The 12,562-nt window shown below is 40.3% G+C and overlaps 2 protein-coding genes across 5 annotated transcripts in view; one reads left to right on the forward strand and one right to left on the reverse strand.

Annotated features, from left to right (window-relative positions):
* The window catches only part of LOC148382921 (V-type proton ATPase 116 kDa subunit a 1-like), a 29,258-nt gene that overhangs the window by 9,293 nt on the left and 7,403 nt on the right, over positions 1–12,562 (reverse strand). The gene's annotated exons all lie outside the window — the stretch shown is intronic.
* LOC148382922 (caveolae-associated protein 1-like) lies at positions 308–11,939 on the forward strand. Its single transcript, XM_088359168.1, has 2 exons — positions 308–1,127; positions 9,380–11,939. Exons 1-2 carry the CDS (start codon positions 594–596, stop codon positions 10,250–10,252), a joined length of 1,407 nt encoding a protein of 468 aa, XP_088215294.1. The 5' UTR covers positions 308–593; the 3' UTR covers positions 10,253–11,939.

The raw sequence follows: 12,562 nt of genomic DNA on the forward strand, positions 1-12,562 counted from the left end.
ACGTTCGCCTCACAGTTCAGAGGTTGTGGGTTGAAATCCAGTGTGTGAAGTTTATACATATGTGTGTGTGTTACAGTGTCTTTTAAGAGAATAGTACTATAACGAGTGACTTAATTGCTATTTCTGTGGCTCTAAGTATTTGTATACACAAATCAACCCCACTGATAGTAGCAAAAGGGAGGAGCTGCATAGCCTAACGTGGACTCTTTTTTTCCCTTCACTGTGTCCATCCCAAATTTGTGTATGGGAGGGGAAAAGGGAGGACTTTAATGACAGGGGGAGAGGCGAATGGAAAAAAGGAGAGTGGCTGGAGAGAGAGAGAAAACACTGTTGGTTGCAGCTTGACTTAAGGGTTTCTCTGCCTGGTGAGGCATTCACATCCCAGAGCTCATGTGGTAACGTGCAGCTTTGCTTGGCACCACCTACAAAGTGGCCTGAACACAGGATTTGACAAACACAGAGGGTGTGCATTTATGCCTGAGGCAGAAAAAGGATCTCAGAAAGTAAGAGAGGCACAGTAGCAGGTGAAAAATACAGCAGGAGCCAGCAAGAAGAGCAAGTGAAGATCTGTTCCCACTTGAAACCACACTGACATGGCAGCAATGGAAGCACTGGAGTGCTCAAGCGCTCAGCTCGAGCCACATTCCCTCACTGAGATCTCCGACGAAGACGAAGTCAACGTCCATCCTTCAGAAGATGAAGACGATGTCCTTGCAGCGGCAAAGAGAGAGTTGTCCGCCATGGAAACAGAAGGCGAGGCCGCAGAAGACAAGGATGAATCGGGCAAGGTGGACCAGCAAGTGAATGGAGTGCTGGTGCTGTCTTTGCTCGACAAGATCATCGGGGCCGTGGACCAGATCCAGCAGACCCAGACGGGGCTGGAGTCCAGGCAGCAAGAGATGGAGCGCTCGGTGAGCAACATCCAAGGCGAGCTCACCAAGCTGACCAAGAACCACAGCACCACGTCCAACAGCGTCAACAAGATGATGGAGAAAGTGCGCAAAGTCAGTGTCAACGTCAAGACTGTAAGAGCCAACTTGGAGAAGCAAGGAGGACAAATCAAGAAGCTGGAGACCAATGAGGCCGAGCTGCTAAAGAGACGCAACTTTAAAGTCATGATCTATCAGGTGGGTGAGAGTCTCCAAGTGACTGAAAGGTTTGATGCATGGGTGTGGCCTTCTTCTCAAAATTTGAACTTCTTAAGATCCAACAAACGTAAAAACATGATGCTGCGTAGCTTTAGATGGAAATCATACATTGTTTCTTTTGCATGATTAATATGATGGACGTCAATTTACGCAGATGACTTGCAAGGGTGTGGCTAAAATGTTCCAGTGACAGTCTTGCATAATTAAACAGATTTCATGTTTTGATATATATACATTTTTTTATTTTATTTATATACGGCCCAAGTTGATTTAATCACAGAAACGTCTCAAAGGGCTTCACATGCTCACAGTTGACAAATATTAACAACACTCTGATCTTAACCCCCCGGGAGGGCAAGGAAAAACTGAAAAAACAAAGTGGGGAAAACCCAGTGAAAATAGTCAATATAAAATAAACATTTATATAAATACAATACACTTATTTGTTTTCCCATACTGTTGAAGTTCAATTAAAAAAAAAAAACCAATGTATTTGTTTCCCCAAAACATTAAAATATAATATATTTTTTAACAATTATGGTATGTGGTGGACAATAAGTAACTTACCATGTACTGGATTTGGTTTTTGATCCCAGATGTTGCATTACACCCCTGCCCCTGCCCTGCCCCGCCCCGAGTGTACATTGGTTGAGCACATGGAATCCACTCCAGGTGCCTTCCAAATATTTTCCTTCCATAACACATGATGGATAGACCTGAACAATACAAGCCTTCACATGTGAGAATGCTTACTGCATGTCAAAGTCATACAAAATCCATCAACCCATTTTCAAACCAAACCTGGAAAATAGTGTTGCAGGTTGTGTTTAAGGTAATAATTAAAAAAAATAAATACAGTGCTGTAGTATACTTGAAGAGGAAAAAAAATGCGTTTCTTTGATGGGAATTCAGGGGAGCCCTATTTTCTTTTTTTAGCCTGTGAGGCAGCAGTGTGATGTGTAATAGCTTGCAGCTTTTTTGCACAGTGGCGCTAGAACATTCAGAGTTTCCACCCTTGACTCAGACATCATGTCTTGGACCAACATCCCTCTCTGTTTCTTTCAGTCTCCATGCAGCTGCTCACATGGGAGGGAGGGAAGGAGCTCCATTTTAGGCACTTGAGACTAACTCGTGTCTGAACTTATAAAATATAAGTCAGAATTTACAAAAAACTTTGAGAGTACCCGCTTATGCTTATAATTGATCAAGAAAACATGTCTGAGTTTGAAGTCTAGCCATTATTATGGTTGACAAAGTTTTCCAACTGGGCTTGTTCGTCCTCTAACACACTCAAATCACAAGTTTGATGTCGTAGTGAAATGTAATTATGACCGTTTCCCGACTGCATACTCTGGAAAAACAAAAATAACTGCTCCCGTTGCTATGACGACCTGGAACACAGCAAAGGAGGTTGAATGAGGCCAGTGACTTTGCCGTACGTGGAAGATTAGTACCGATTAACACCAACTGAACTTAAAAAAACAAAAATCTGAAGTAGAATGTCAAATCCAAAATTATTCGAACCCTGATGACAACTAAAACATAAATACTTGGCACTCTACTGCTAATAAAAACACACTAAGTGGTGTTTATTGCATGAGACGCTCCATGCAGGGAGGACACAGCACGAGAAGTGCTTTGTAGTTGAACTTTATTTTTCATCTTCTCACTTTCTCCCGAAAATATATTTTTAGAGCCCAAATGTACTATCACCCATGTCCTGCATTCCGATGTGCCTCGGGACCATGCGTGCACCTTTGCCCCAAATATGGCCATGTGCAAGACGGACACTCCCCAATAGAAAGTGATAACACGAGATAGGACGAGAGGACGATTAAGTGCACTGTAAGAATATGTGACCCCTCTCACGGAACGGTGATGGGTCGAAATGCCGATGTGTAAAGGTGCGAAAGGAATCCATCCCAACTGTGATCTTGGGTGTGTTCTGATGAAAGCATATTTAGACAGCTGATTCATGACACAGGCAGCCATTGTGCTCTCTGCCTACTCATCTTCACGTGGAACAAGTTTGCTTCCAATACTGATTCCCCTGTTCCTCCCTCTCAACACCTCCGCACATGAGGATAAGTCACATCTTTTCCTCTTCAAGCTGCCACGCCCTAACTCGCCCTTTTCTTACATTTGACTCCTTGCTCCTTCCATAAAATCATCAACAAAACATGCACAGAACATTTTGCTACATTGTTAAGAACTCAAAAGGCACCATGCACAAACCCCCTCCTCTTTCACAGGTCGACCCAGGCCCAAATATGGACATCATCTTCTCAAAAGCTCTGGGCTTACTTTACAAGCCAGATTGTGTGAAATGTTCTTTCGACAGAGACATTTCCTTTTTGTTTTTCTTCCAAGGTTCATCAAACTATGTGTGTGTGACAGCAGGATGGCAAAGTGGGGGCAAAATTGAGGGTGAGAGACAACGGCAATGTAAGAGAGAGAGGTCTAAAAATAGCGGCCATCTCATACTTGTTTGATTGTGAGAAGGAAAGCGCTATTGAGACCATGTTCCTGTTTAGTCACGAAGATCTGACGCAGGGACTAAAGAACTTGCGTTGAAATTTACACCACAACAGTGGATTGTTTACATCAAATACTTCCTGAGTCTAATATGGACAAGAAAAGGGAACATGTAAAAACAGTCATTCTTATCAGAGTTGGGAGAAATTTGGAAAAGGTTTTGGATTTTAAATGATGTACTATTTTTTGGAGCACCCTTGTGGGGGACAAACGCAACCACAGTGGGACCTCAAAGACTTGGCACGCTGGTTTACTGACAATATGTGCTTTTGTGGCAAAAGGACTGGGACTAAAAAAAAAGAAAGGTTTTCCAAACAATTCTTGACTTTGTCTAAAAACTTGCTACTGACCAACACTGTGTGACACTCATGTGATGGCAAATCAAAGTTAATTTTTTGCACTATACCATGACAAGCTCAACTGAAAGTTGGTAAGAATGTGGAGTGGTTCATCATCCCATGATTTATTTAAATAATTATCATTAAAAAATAATTACTGAACCAGAAATGTTAAATGTCTGGACTGTGATTATTGAAAGAGTCTTACATAAACTACTTTTTCATTTCTTGACTTTTTCCCACAAGTCAGATACAGATGAGTCATACTCCCAAGATGTGGTTAGACTAAAACCTAATCACATTTGTTCTCCTCATGATTCGATTGTTCATGTGATTTTGGTGCTAAATACTTAAAAGGGCATTCAAATGTCTATTTGATAATTAAAACAACCTTTTTTTCCCCCCACTGCTTAACAAATGAGACTTCCTTTGATACATCAACAAGTCAGATGACTGGTGTTCATGATGTTGGAAATATTTGAGATAGTTTTGCAGTCCGACTGCTCATTTTGTTTGATCGTTTCGTGGTGTGTTTTATTTTGGAATATTATTAATTATTTGCTCCTCGTGAGCCCAATTCTCCAATGTGTATATTTTAGTAGTGGTCCAATGCAGTTTTTTGTTTGGGTGTTGCCATAGTACTGAGTCATTTTATTTATTTGTTCAAACTTTCCTGGTTGCAATAGTTTTGGTATGTGTTGTTAATCCTTCCAGGTGCCCAGTGTGTTAGTCATTCCTTCATTTTTGCCAGATTTTTTTTACTTCCTCACTTATACCTTTGTTGATTGTGTGAAGGTGTAGTTCAATTTCACTTCAAATCGTGGGACATTTGCATTTTGCAATCACAAGCGGCATTGCTCCTGATTCACTTTAGTGCAAAAAGTCTTTTGACCAATGTCAATAATCAAAAATAGGTTGGCCCTAAAAGAGGCTCAATAGGGCACAAACAGAAGTTGAGGTTCCCAGCTTTAGAAATCTGCCCCTAAATGCCAAGCTCCTCCATTGTTATTGAGAAGACTAACATGAGGTATCCATGGAAACAGCCACTGTCATGCTACTCTGGGTCCATGTCACTGTTAGTCAAGTGTAGGGAAATGTACATAATATAGGTCAAGGGGATTTGTCAAAATCAGATGACTCGGAGGACACCCTTGCAGGCACGGGAGGAACATGCAAACGACATATTTGCATTTGTTTATATTTGCGTATGTAGCGACATGAAAGTACATGAGAAGAATGACGACCCTGAACCAAAGTATGCGGTGAACGCAACCTCCAGGGCTAGCCAACAATTGCAAGCTGTGTCTTGCAGGATAAAAGCGAAAAGGAGTCAACGCTCCACAGCTTCCTCACTTGAGCATGTCTGCAACCTTGGAAACACTTCATGAAATCTTTATTTTCTGTTAGATTCATGGATGCATAAGAACAAAGTTGCCCTGTTTAAGTCGACATGATAAGTGGATGTCTTAGTCGGAGTCAACACACTGGAGGTCAGCACCATCTTTTATGAAAACTACACCAGAAGTGGAGAGAAAATTTATCTACAGTCATTGGGGGGGTTATCTGGAAGTAAAACACAGAGAAATATTTGTTATGTTACCATGGCGACGATGCCGATCTGTCTCATTGGCACTGATCTAATAACCGCATTTAGACTTCTTTCCTACTGCGGCTGCAAAGAAACTAAACTGGAAAACAAACGCAGGTGTGTAGGGCGAAGGAATGAAGGGAATTTGAAAAAAAGAACAGCAGACAGAAGTAAAAAAAAGAATGTATTAAAGCCAAGAGGGAGAACGCACGCTAGCATGAAACACCAGAGCGGGTGACTCATCCATTGCTCCCCCCCCCCCACCCGCCGGGGGGGAGCTGTGGCATGCCATCACTTTATATAGCAATCTTGCTCCCTCTGCTTCCAAGTCTCTGATTGAAGGGAACTACTGGAAAATAAGGAGAGGACTAGTCAGTTCCCTCCCAAGATTTTTCTGCTGCTGCGTGTGACCACCGCACGCTTTCCCATGGTACTCTCTTGAGAAATGTGTTTCCCCCGTTTGACAAAGCCATGACGAATACCCAACTATTTTCTCCTGGGTTGAACTACAACTCCAAAGTCATCTAAAAATATATGTTTAAATAAAAGTAAGTATGTAAAAGTGAACAAAATTAAAAAAAGATTATATATTCAATTTATGGTTGAACTACAACTACAAAGTGATCTAAAAGTAAGTATGTAAAAGTGAACCAAATAAAAAAATATATATTCAATTTCAAATCTAATCCAATCCGAACAAATTGACAACTTTAAAATACAAGGATGATCTTGTTTCATGTCAGCCTACAATTCCATGACCACTTGGCAAACTATGAAGTCATTGCACATGAGTTGTGAAGTAAAAAAAAGAAAAAAAGAAAGAGACTGAATAGATTGATTTAGTTGGCCTGTATAAAATGGAAATATGCTGTCCCCATTTGCCTCTTGAACCACATTCAGTTCCTCTTTACATCATCATGACGATTTGGTGTTTTCCTGGATTTACTGGAAAATCCCTCAATTTGCGTGTGAGAGATTGTTTTGTGTCATGGAATGCAGGTACACTACTGTACATGCACACGCACACACACACACACACACTCACAAAGACATCTGGCGAGTTCATGGTAGCTTAAAGAGGAAAAGAGTAACAGAGAGAGGTGTGTTATGACGGGATTCCTGATGAGAGCTTGCAGTGTGGGCTCAGGCTCCAAAGCTTCCATAGAGTGGACAAATACACTCACTCACTCACACACAAGTTGCACACAGAAATCGTCACTTGCAGAAAAAGGAGATGAATTGTTGGACTTTTTCGTTTTTTTAAAACCAAAATGTCGAGTTGAAAGAGTGGATGAACACATGGCCGCAGATGGCAGAAAAGCATGCCTGGAAATTATTGTTGTAGCAAAGTCCCCACACTGATTAAATACCACAATGACTCATTGGACTCAAGGCCAACATGAAAATGTCTTTATTGGGACACATCAAACGCATTTACTCCAAAAGGCAGTTTTGACTTGCCTTTATTTTTTAATTCTGTTATTTTTATATTTGGTTTGTTGTATTAGGTTTTATTGTTTTCATATATATATATATTTCTATTAGTTTCAGTTTTTTAACATAAGGTTATGCGAGATTTAAAATGAATAAGGTCACAATAAGGTTACGGTATTGCCTAATTGGAAATTAGACAAAAGATAGCATTAAGTAGGTCGGGAGGACATTGGCACAATTGGACTTGAATAAAATTAACCCTTCACACGTGAAAATATGCAGATATGGAGACAGTTGGAATGAAAACAAAAGACATGGATTCATCTGAAAGGCTGTTGTGGGTGGGGAGAGGAGGATGGATCCCGTCACCATGAAAGAGAAATGCTGCGTGGTGCTGATCACATCATTCAGCTGATCTCAGCAACTCACTCGCAAACTTTAACCCCACACATTGTTGGCTTTTAGAAGAAATGCACTTCATCTTTACTTTCATTGTTTGATTCAGGCTTATTTAAGAAATAGGAGGAGACACATAGGTGGCATGTTTTTCGCCTTTTCTGTGACTATCGTCCTTTTCCTTAGGTCACTAGTTTGACTGCAAATCATAAATGTTTTTTTTTTGCTAGCATAAAAGAGCTGCTTCTGCAGACAATTAAATAAACACACACTCACACCAGCAGTGCATACCTCATTTGTCTATTTTTCCATGGCTCAGAGTGTGTACCTTCCTGCCTTGCCTGTCTTTGGCAAAGCAGCTTTGTGGAGAACAATGTCCCATTAAATTAGTCGGGGAAGTCAACACACGGTGAATGCTTGAACTTTCGCAGATAGTCTCCACACGAGATTTCAACGCACAAATGTAAGGTCGAATCCTTCTCGGTTTCAGCAGGCGAAATGAAAAAACAGTCAAGTATGACTCATTTAAAGCAGGAAGTCAGCTCTGTTTTTTGTTGTTGTTGCAAAAACATCTTCTATACGCCTTTACTAGTCCAAACATGGATTCGGATTAGTTTTGTGGAGTCCGAATAAAGCAGAAAATTGAATTCTAATTCTTCTAATTGGTTAAGATGACTTACAATGACAAGTTCAAATATTATTTGGCCCTTTGTGGGCGCGTGGAAAGACATTTTAACCCTGCGATGAAGAAAACCCCATTGACATTTCAATAAGACCTAGCAAGAATTTCAGCACGGCAACTATTTTCCATTTTCCTTTCAACACAGCTGGTCAGGAAAGCCGGGATTCCTCTTTCAAGGTCAAGTTTACCCAAGACACTGCAATACAATACCTTCATAAAACCGCCATCAAGTCTCAACCGAAAACAATGGAATCCAGACCCCCTCCACTTTGCGCCCCACCCTCATCTCCCTCGCCTCCAGCTCCGGCCGGCCCAGCCTTTTGATGCTATCATCTTCCTGCTAAGCAAATTTCCACCTCTCTGAAGCATCATCCAATTTGTGCTGGGACTTGCTTCATGCGACAGGAGAGCGGCATATCTTCCTGTGTCTTTTGTTCGGGTTCCTGTTTTGTTCAACTCAAGGAAAACACACAACATGCACAAGTGTCGCCTTACGCGAGCGAGCACATCCACCTTCAAGATTGACCATGATGGAAAAAGGAAGTCCCCCCCCACCCACCCCTTACATGTCTTTTCCATCCCTTCATTAACAATCCATAGTTCATTGTATTCCAAAGGTGAAGGGTCACACAAAAGGAAAATGCCTGTGGAAAAGTGAGAAAGATGGCTGGGTGATTGATGGGCCGAGTAAATGAAGGCGATGGGAGAAAGAAAAGAAAAACAAGAGGCGCCGTGAAATGGTTCGACAAATTGTGCATTGACTTTATGTGTCAATAATAAAATTACAAATTGTCTTCACTTTAAAAAAAAAATGATATTGCTAGCAATCTTTGTTAGCTGTTTATTGCCTAGCCTATACTGTATATCATAATAAAAGGTGTTGACAGTCATAATGACCCTAAATATTGCACAATGTGAATATTTGTGTTTTATCTTTATTACAAGTGAGCCTCTAAAACCCTAGTGGGGAAATTACTAGCCTTTTTTTTTCACAACATGCACAGACAAGTAAAATTAGTCACGCCATATATTAATGTGAGCAGTGGGGAACGCTTATAGGTGATGATGTTTGTGCACAAGCCAAAGAGATGTTTCCATTGCCTCACCTTTGTCAACGTGCATTCCTCTCTGTAATAGGTCCCTCTGGCATGACTGAGATGAAGTCTGTGAAATGTTCTGTCAAATGTGACATTTCTGTTGAGCACTGAGATACTCTAAATCTGTCATGATATTCATATTTTTGTCATCTTCTCCACAGGATGAAGTCAAAGTTCCCTCAAAACTCAACGTTTCCAAGTCCATGAGGGTGTCCGAAGGTGTATCAGGAAGCAGAGGAGGTAGTATGCTAGAGCTTAAGGAAGCGACGGAGGAACCCGGAGAGGAGGGCGAAGAGGGAGAGAAGGAAAACAAACCTACAATAGACCTTTCCTCGGATGAGGAAGGAGTGGACATTGAAGGCGTCCTTTACGAGACCCGTGCCGAACGTATCAAACGCAGCAGCCTGCAGCGTGTCCAAACTCTCAAGACCGTATTCTCCAAGGAGAAAATGGATAAGACTAAGGCAAGGACCAGGGAGAACCTGGAGAAGACCAAGCAGAAAACCAAAGACAACTTGGAGAAGACAAAGCAGAAGACAAAGGCAAATCTGGAGAAGACCAAACAGAAAACTATGGAGAACATTGAGAATACTAAGCAAAAGGCCAAGAATAACCTGGAGAAGACCAAACATAACATTGAGAAGAAGATGGGAAAGCTTGGAACTCGCATGACCGTCAATCCGGAACGCAAGCAGAAGCTCCAGGTATCCCGTACCAAGATGCAGAAAGCCTTCACACCGGACCACGTGGTCTACGCCCGTTCCAAGACTGCTGTCTACAAGGTGCCCCCCTTCACCTTCCATGTCAAGAAAGTCCGCGACGGTGCCGTTGAGGTCGTCCAAGGCACTGAAATGGTGGAGGTCTCCCAGAATGCTGAGCCCTTCAATGAAGTGGATGAAGAAGTGGAGGAAGGCGGCGTGGAGCTCGACATGGAGATGATGAATGGCGGAGATGATGAAGATGAAGACGAAGAGGAGGAGGAAAGCCATGATGTGATGGAGGATAACGACGAGAAAGATAGAGACAGCGACTAGATCAAGAACAAGGAATTTGCCAAACGTCTTTTACAACACCCCTAAGGTTCTTTTGTAAAAACTGAATACAATATTCAGGATTGAACACATCCATTTTGTTTTCCTTCCATTTGATTCTAATTTTGTTATCAGAATTTGTATATCCATTGATCAAGTCTATTTACTAGTTTGCCCATAAACTCACAAGTGATGGTTGTTGTCGATTCACCCAACACTTAGTTCATGCTTAAAATGTTCTACATTAGATTTTCTACATACTCCCAAATTGTAATCCAGCAAGATAAAAAATAACCCAACTTGGATCAAAAGGAGCCCAACTCAATTTTTGGGGTTTATTTATTTCATCCAAAAAGTTGGGGTAAATAAATAACCCAAATGTTGGGTCGGTCCACTTTTGAGCCATTTTGGGCCCAAATGTTTTCCGAAGAATCAGAATAGAAGGAAGTTGGAGTATAGACAAGTATGAAGCCTGCAAAGGTGCCACAACAGTATTTCTTTTCCATCTCACAATGACCTTTAGTCATTTACATGATGTACGTATGTAAATAAACAGAATGATGTGCAGTGCCACAAACAAACATGATGTGGCTTGGCAGAGAATTCATGGAAATAATAGATATGGAAATATAAGTACCAACCGAATTGCAACAAAAGGCTCAAACTTCAATTCTCCATATTTTTTAACTTTCTTATTTCATTTCAAAATCAAAAGTACAGAAACTATCCACAAAAATCATCACAGGATTTTGCTTCAGAAAAAAAACAATTGTATCTAACCAACTACCTACCATTTAATCAATTACCATCTGTAATTCTTTTCTTTTTATTTTCTAAAGAATTACGAGCAGGTTTAGATTTCAGTTTTTCACATTTCCATGTATCATTTTTATGTTTCTTTCTATCTTTTTTTTTTTGTGTAAACTGAGATAAGGACCAATATGTTGGGCAAGCTTCATAACACTGCATAGGCTGTTGAATATCCTTAAAAAACCTGATAGTGAATATAAATTGCAAAAGATTGTGTAGCGTTGCAGTCCGCTACTGCCCCCTGGGGGTTGATTATTTCATAATGGTTTTGTCTGCAGTTTATTTCAGCTTTTCGTGTTACGCCAAGCATTTCAGTCAAAATTGTTTGTTTAAGCTAGTCCAACAATTTCCACATTTATTTGATAAGTGCCTTGTGGGTTGTGTAACTCACTAAGTATTTAGTATGTTCTGCAATGGCTGCATTCCTTTGGCATACTAAAATAAAAGTCAATTTGTAAGTGATTTTTTTTTTTAATATACAGTCAGTCAAACATGGAATAACGAGGGTAGGATGTAAGCCAAATAGGAGGAGGAATAGAGTATATAAAGTGACGAGTCCTGCAGTACTTTTATTGTCAAAGCTTATTTCCAGCACAGAAACGTTGAAATTGTGTTTGTTTTTGTAAATAATCACATAATGGCTCAACATTTTAGCATAATGCGTAAAGCTGCTGGCACATATCCTGCATTTAGAAGTTTCTTGAGCCCAAATTGACACGTGCCTGAAATAGAAGATATAATAGTCTAGCTTTTTAATGCACAATTTATCTTAGTGGTTTAATGATCGGCACTTCAAAGTGAATTAACATTGTTGTAATTGATGATCGTACAATGTTTCATTGCTTAACCACTAATGAATTAATAAAAGCTATTTAGTTCAGTGTTGTTTGTGTGTGCCTCCTTTTGTTGTCGTTTTTAAAAAAATAATTTGATAAATAATTCACAGTGTTTCACTTAAGTTGAGTAAAGTAAAGTTTAGTAAACTGCTTTCAATCATTATGTTCAAATAAACAACAACAACAACATATAACAAGAGGCAAAAGAAAAAATCTAATGTTATTCCACTGGATGACAGAAGGTAAATATTAACCTTTATTACCACTTTTGCAAGTAAATAGTGAAATATTTGCCTTGGTTCAATAAAGGCTGGGAAACACTGCTTAATGTGATTTGTGGAGTTTTGCTGAGAGGCAGAGCTAGGAGTGGAACTAAACCGCAACAAATTAAATTGGATTCCCGTCATAAATGTCAATAATTAATTACAATCAATAATACATTTTTTAAATAAAGCCAATCAAGAGCGTGTTTCTTTTACTTTGAAAACCAGAAACGGAAGCTGATCCTAATATCGACTCTTGACTTCTCGTTGCAGCAACAGCTGGCATCGCAGAATGTTGCGCGAATGTCAACAACGGTGACGTTTAAAGTTGTGTTTACGTGTTGTCCGTCTGCTACTTATCTATCCATGGTGTGTCTGTGAGCTGTTCTGCAGCCTTTAAAAGG

The sequence above is a fragment of the Syngnathus floridae genome, chromosome 18 (assembly GCF_059516105.1).
Source record: "Syngnathus floridae isolate MCC-2025c chromosome 18, RoL_Sflo_1.0, whole genome shotgun sequence".
In the NCBI taxonomy this organism is placed as follows: domain Eukaryota; kingdom Metazoa; phylum Chordata; class Actinopteri; order Syngnathiformes; family Syngnathidae; genus Syngnathus; species Syngnathus floridae.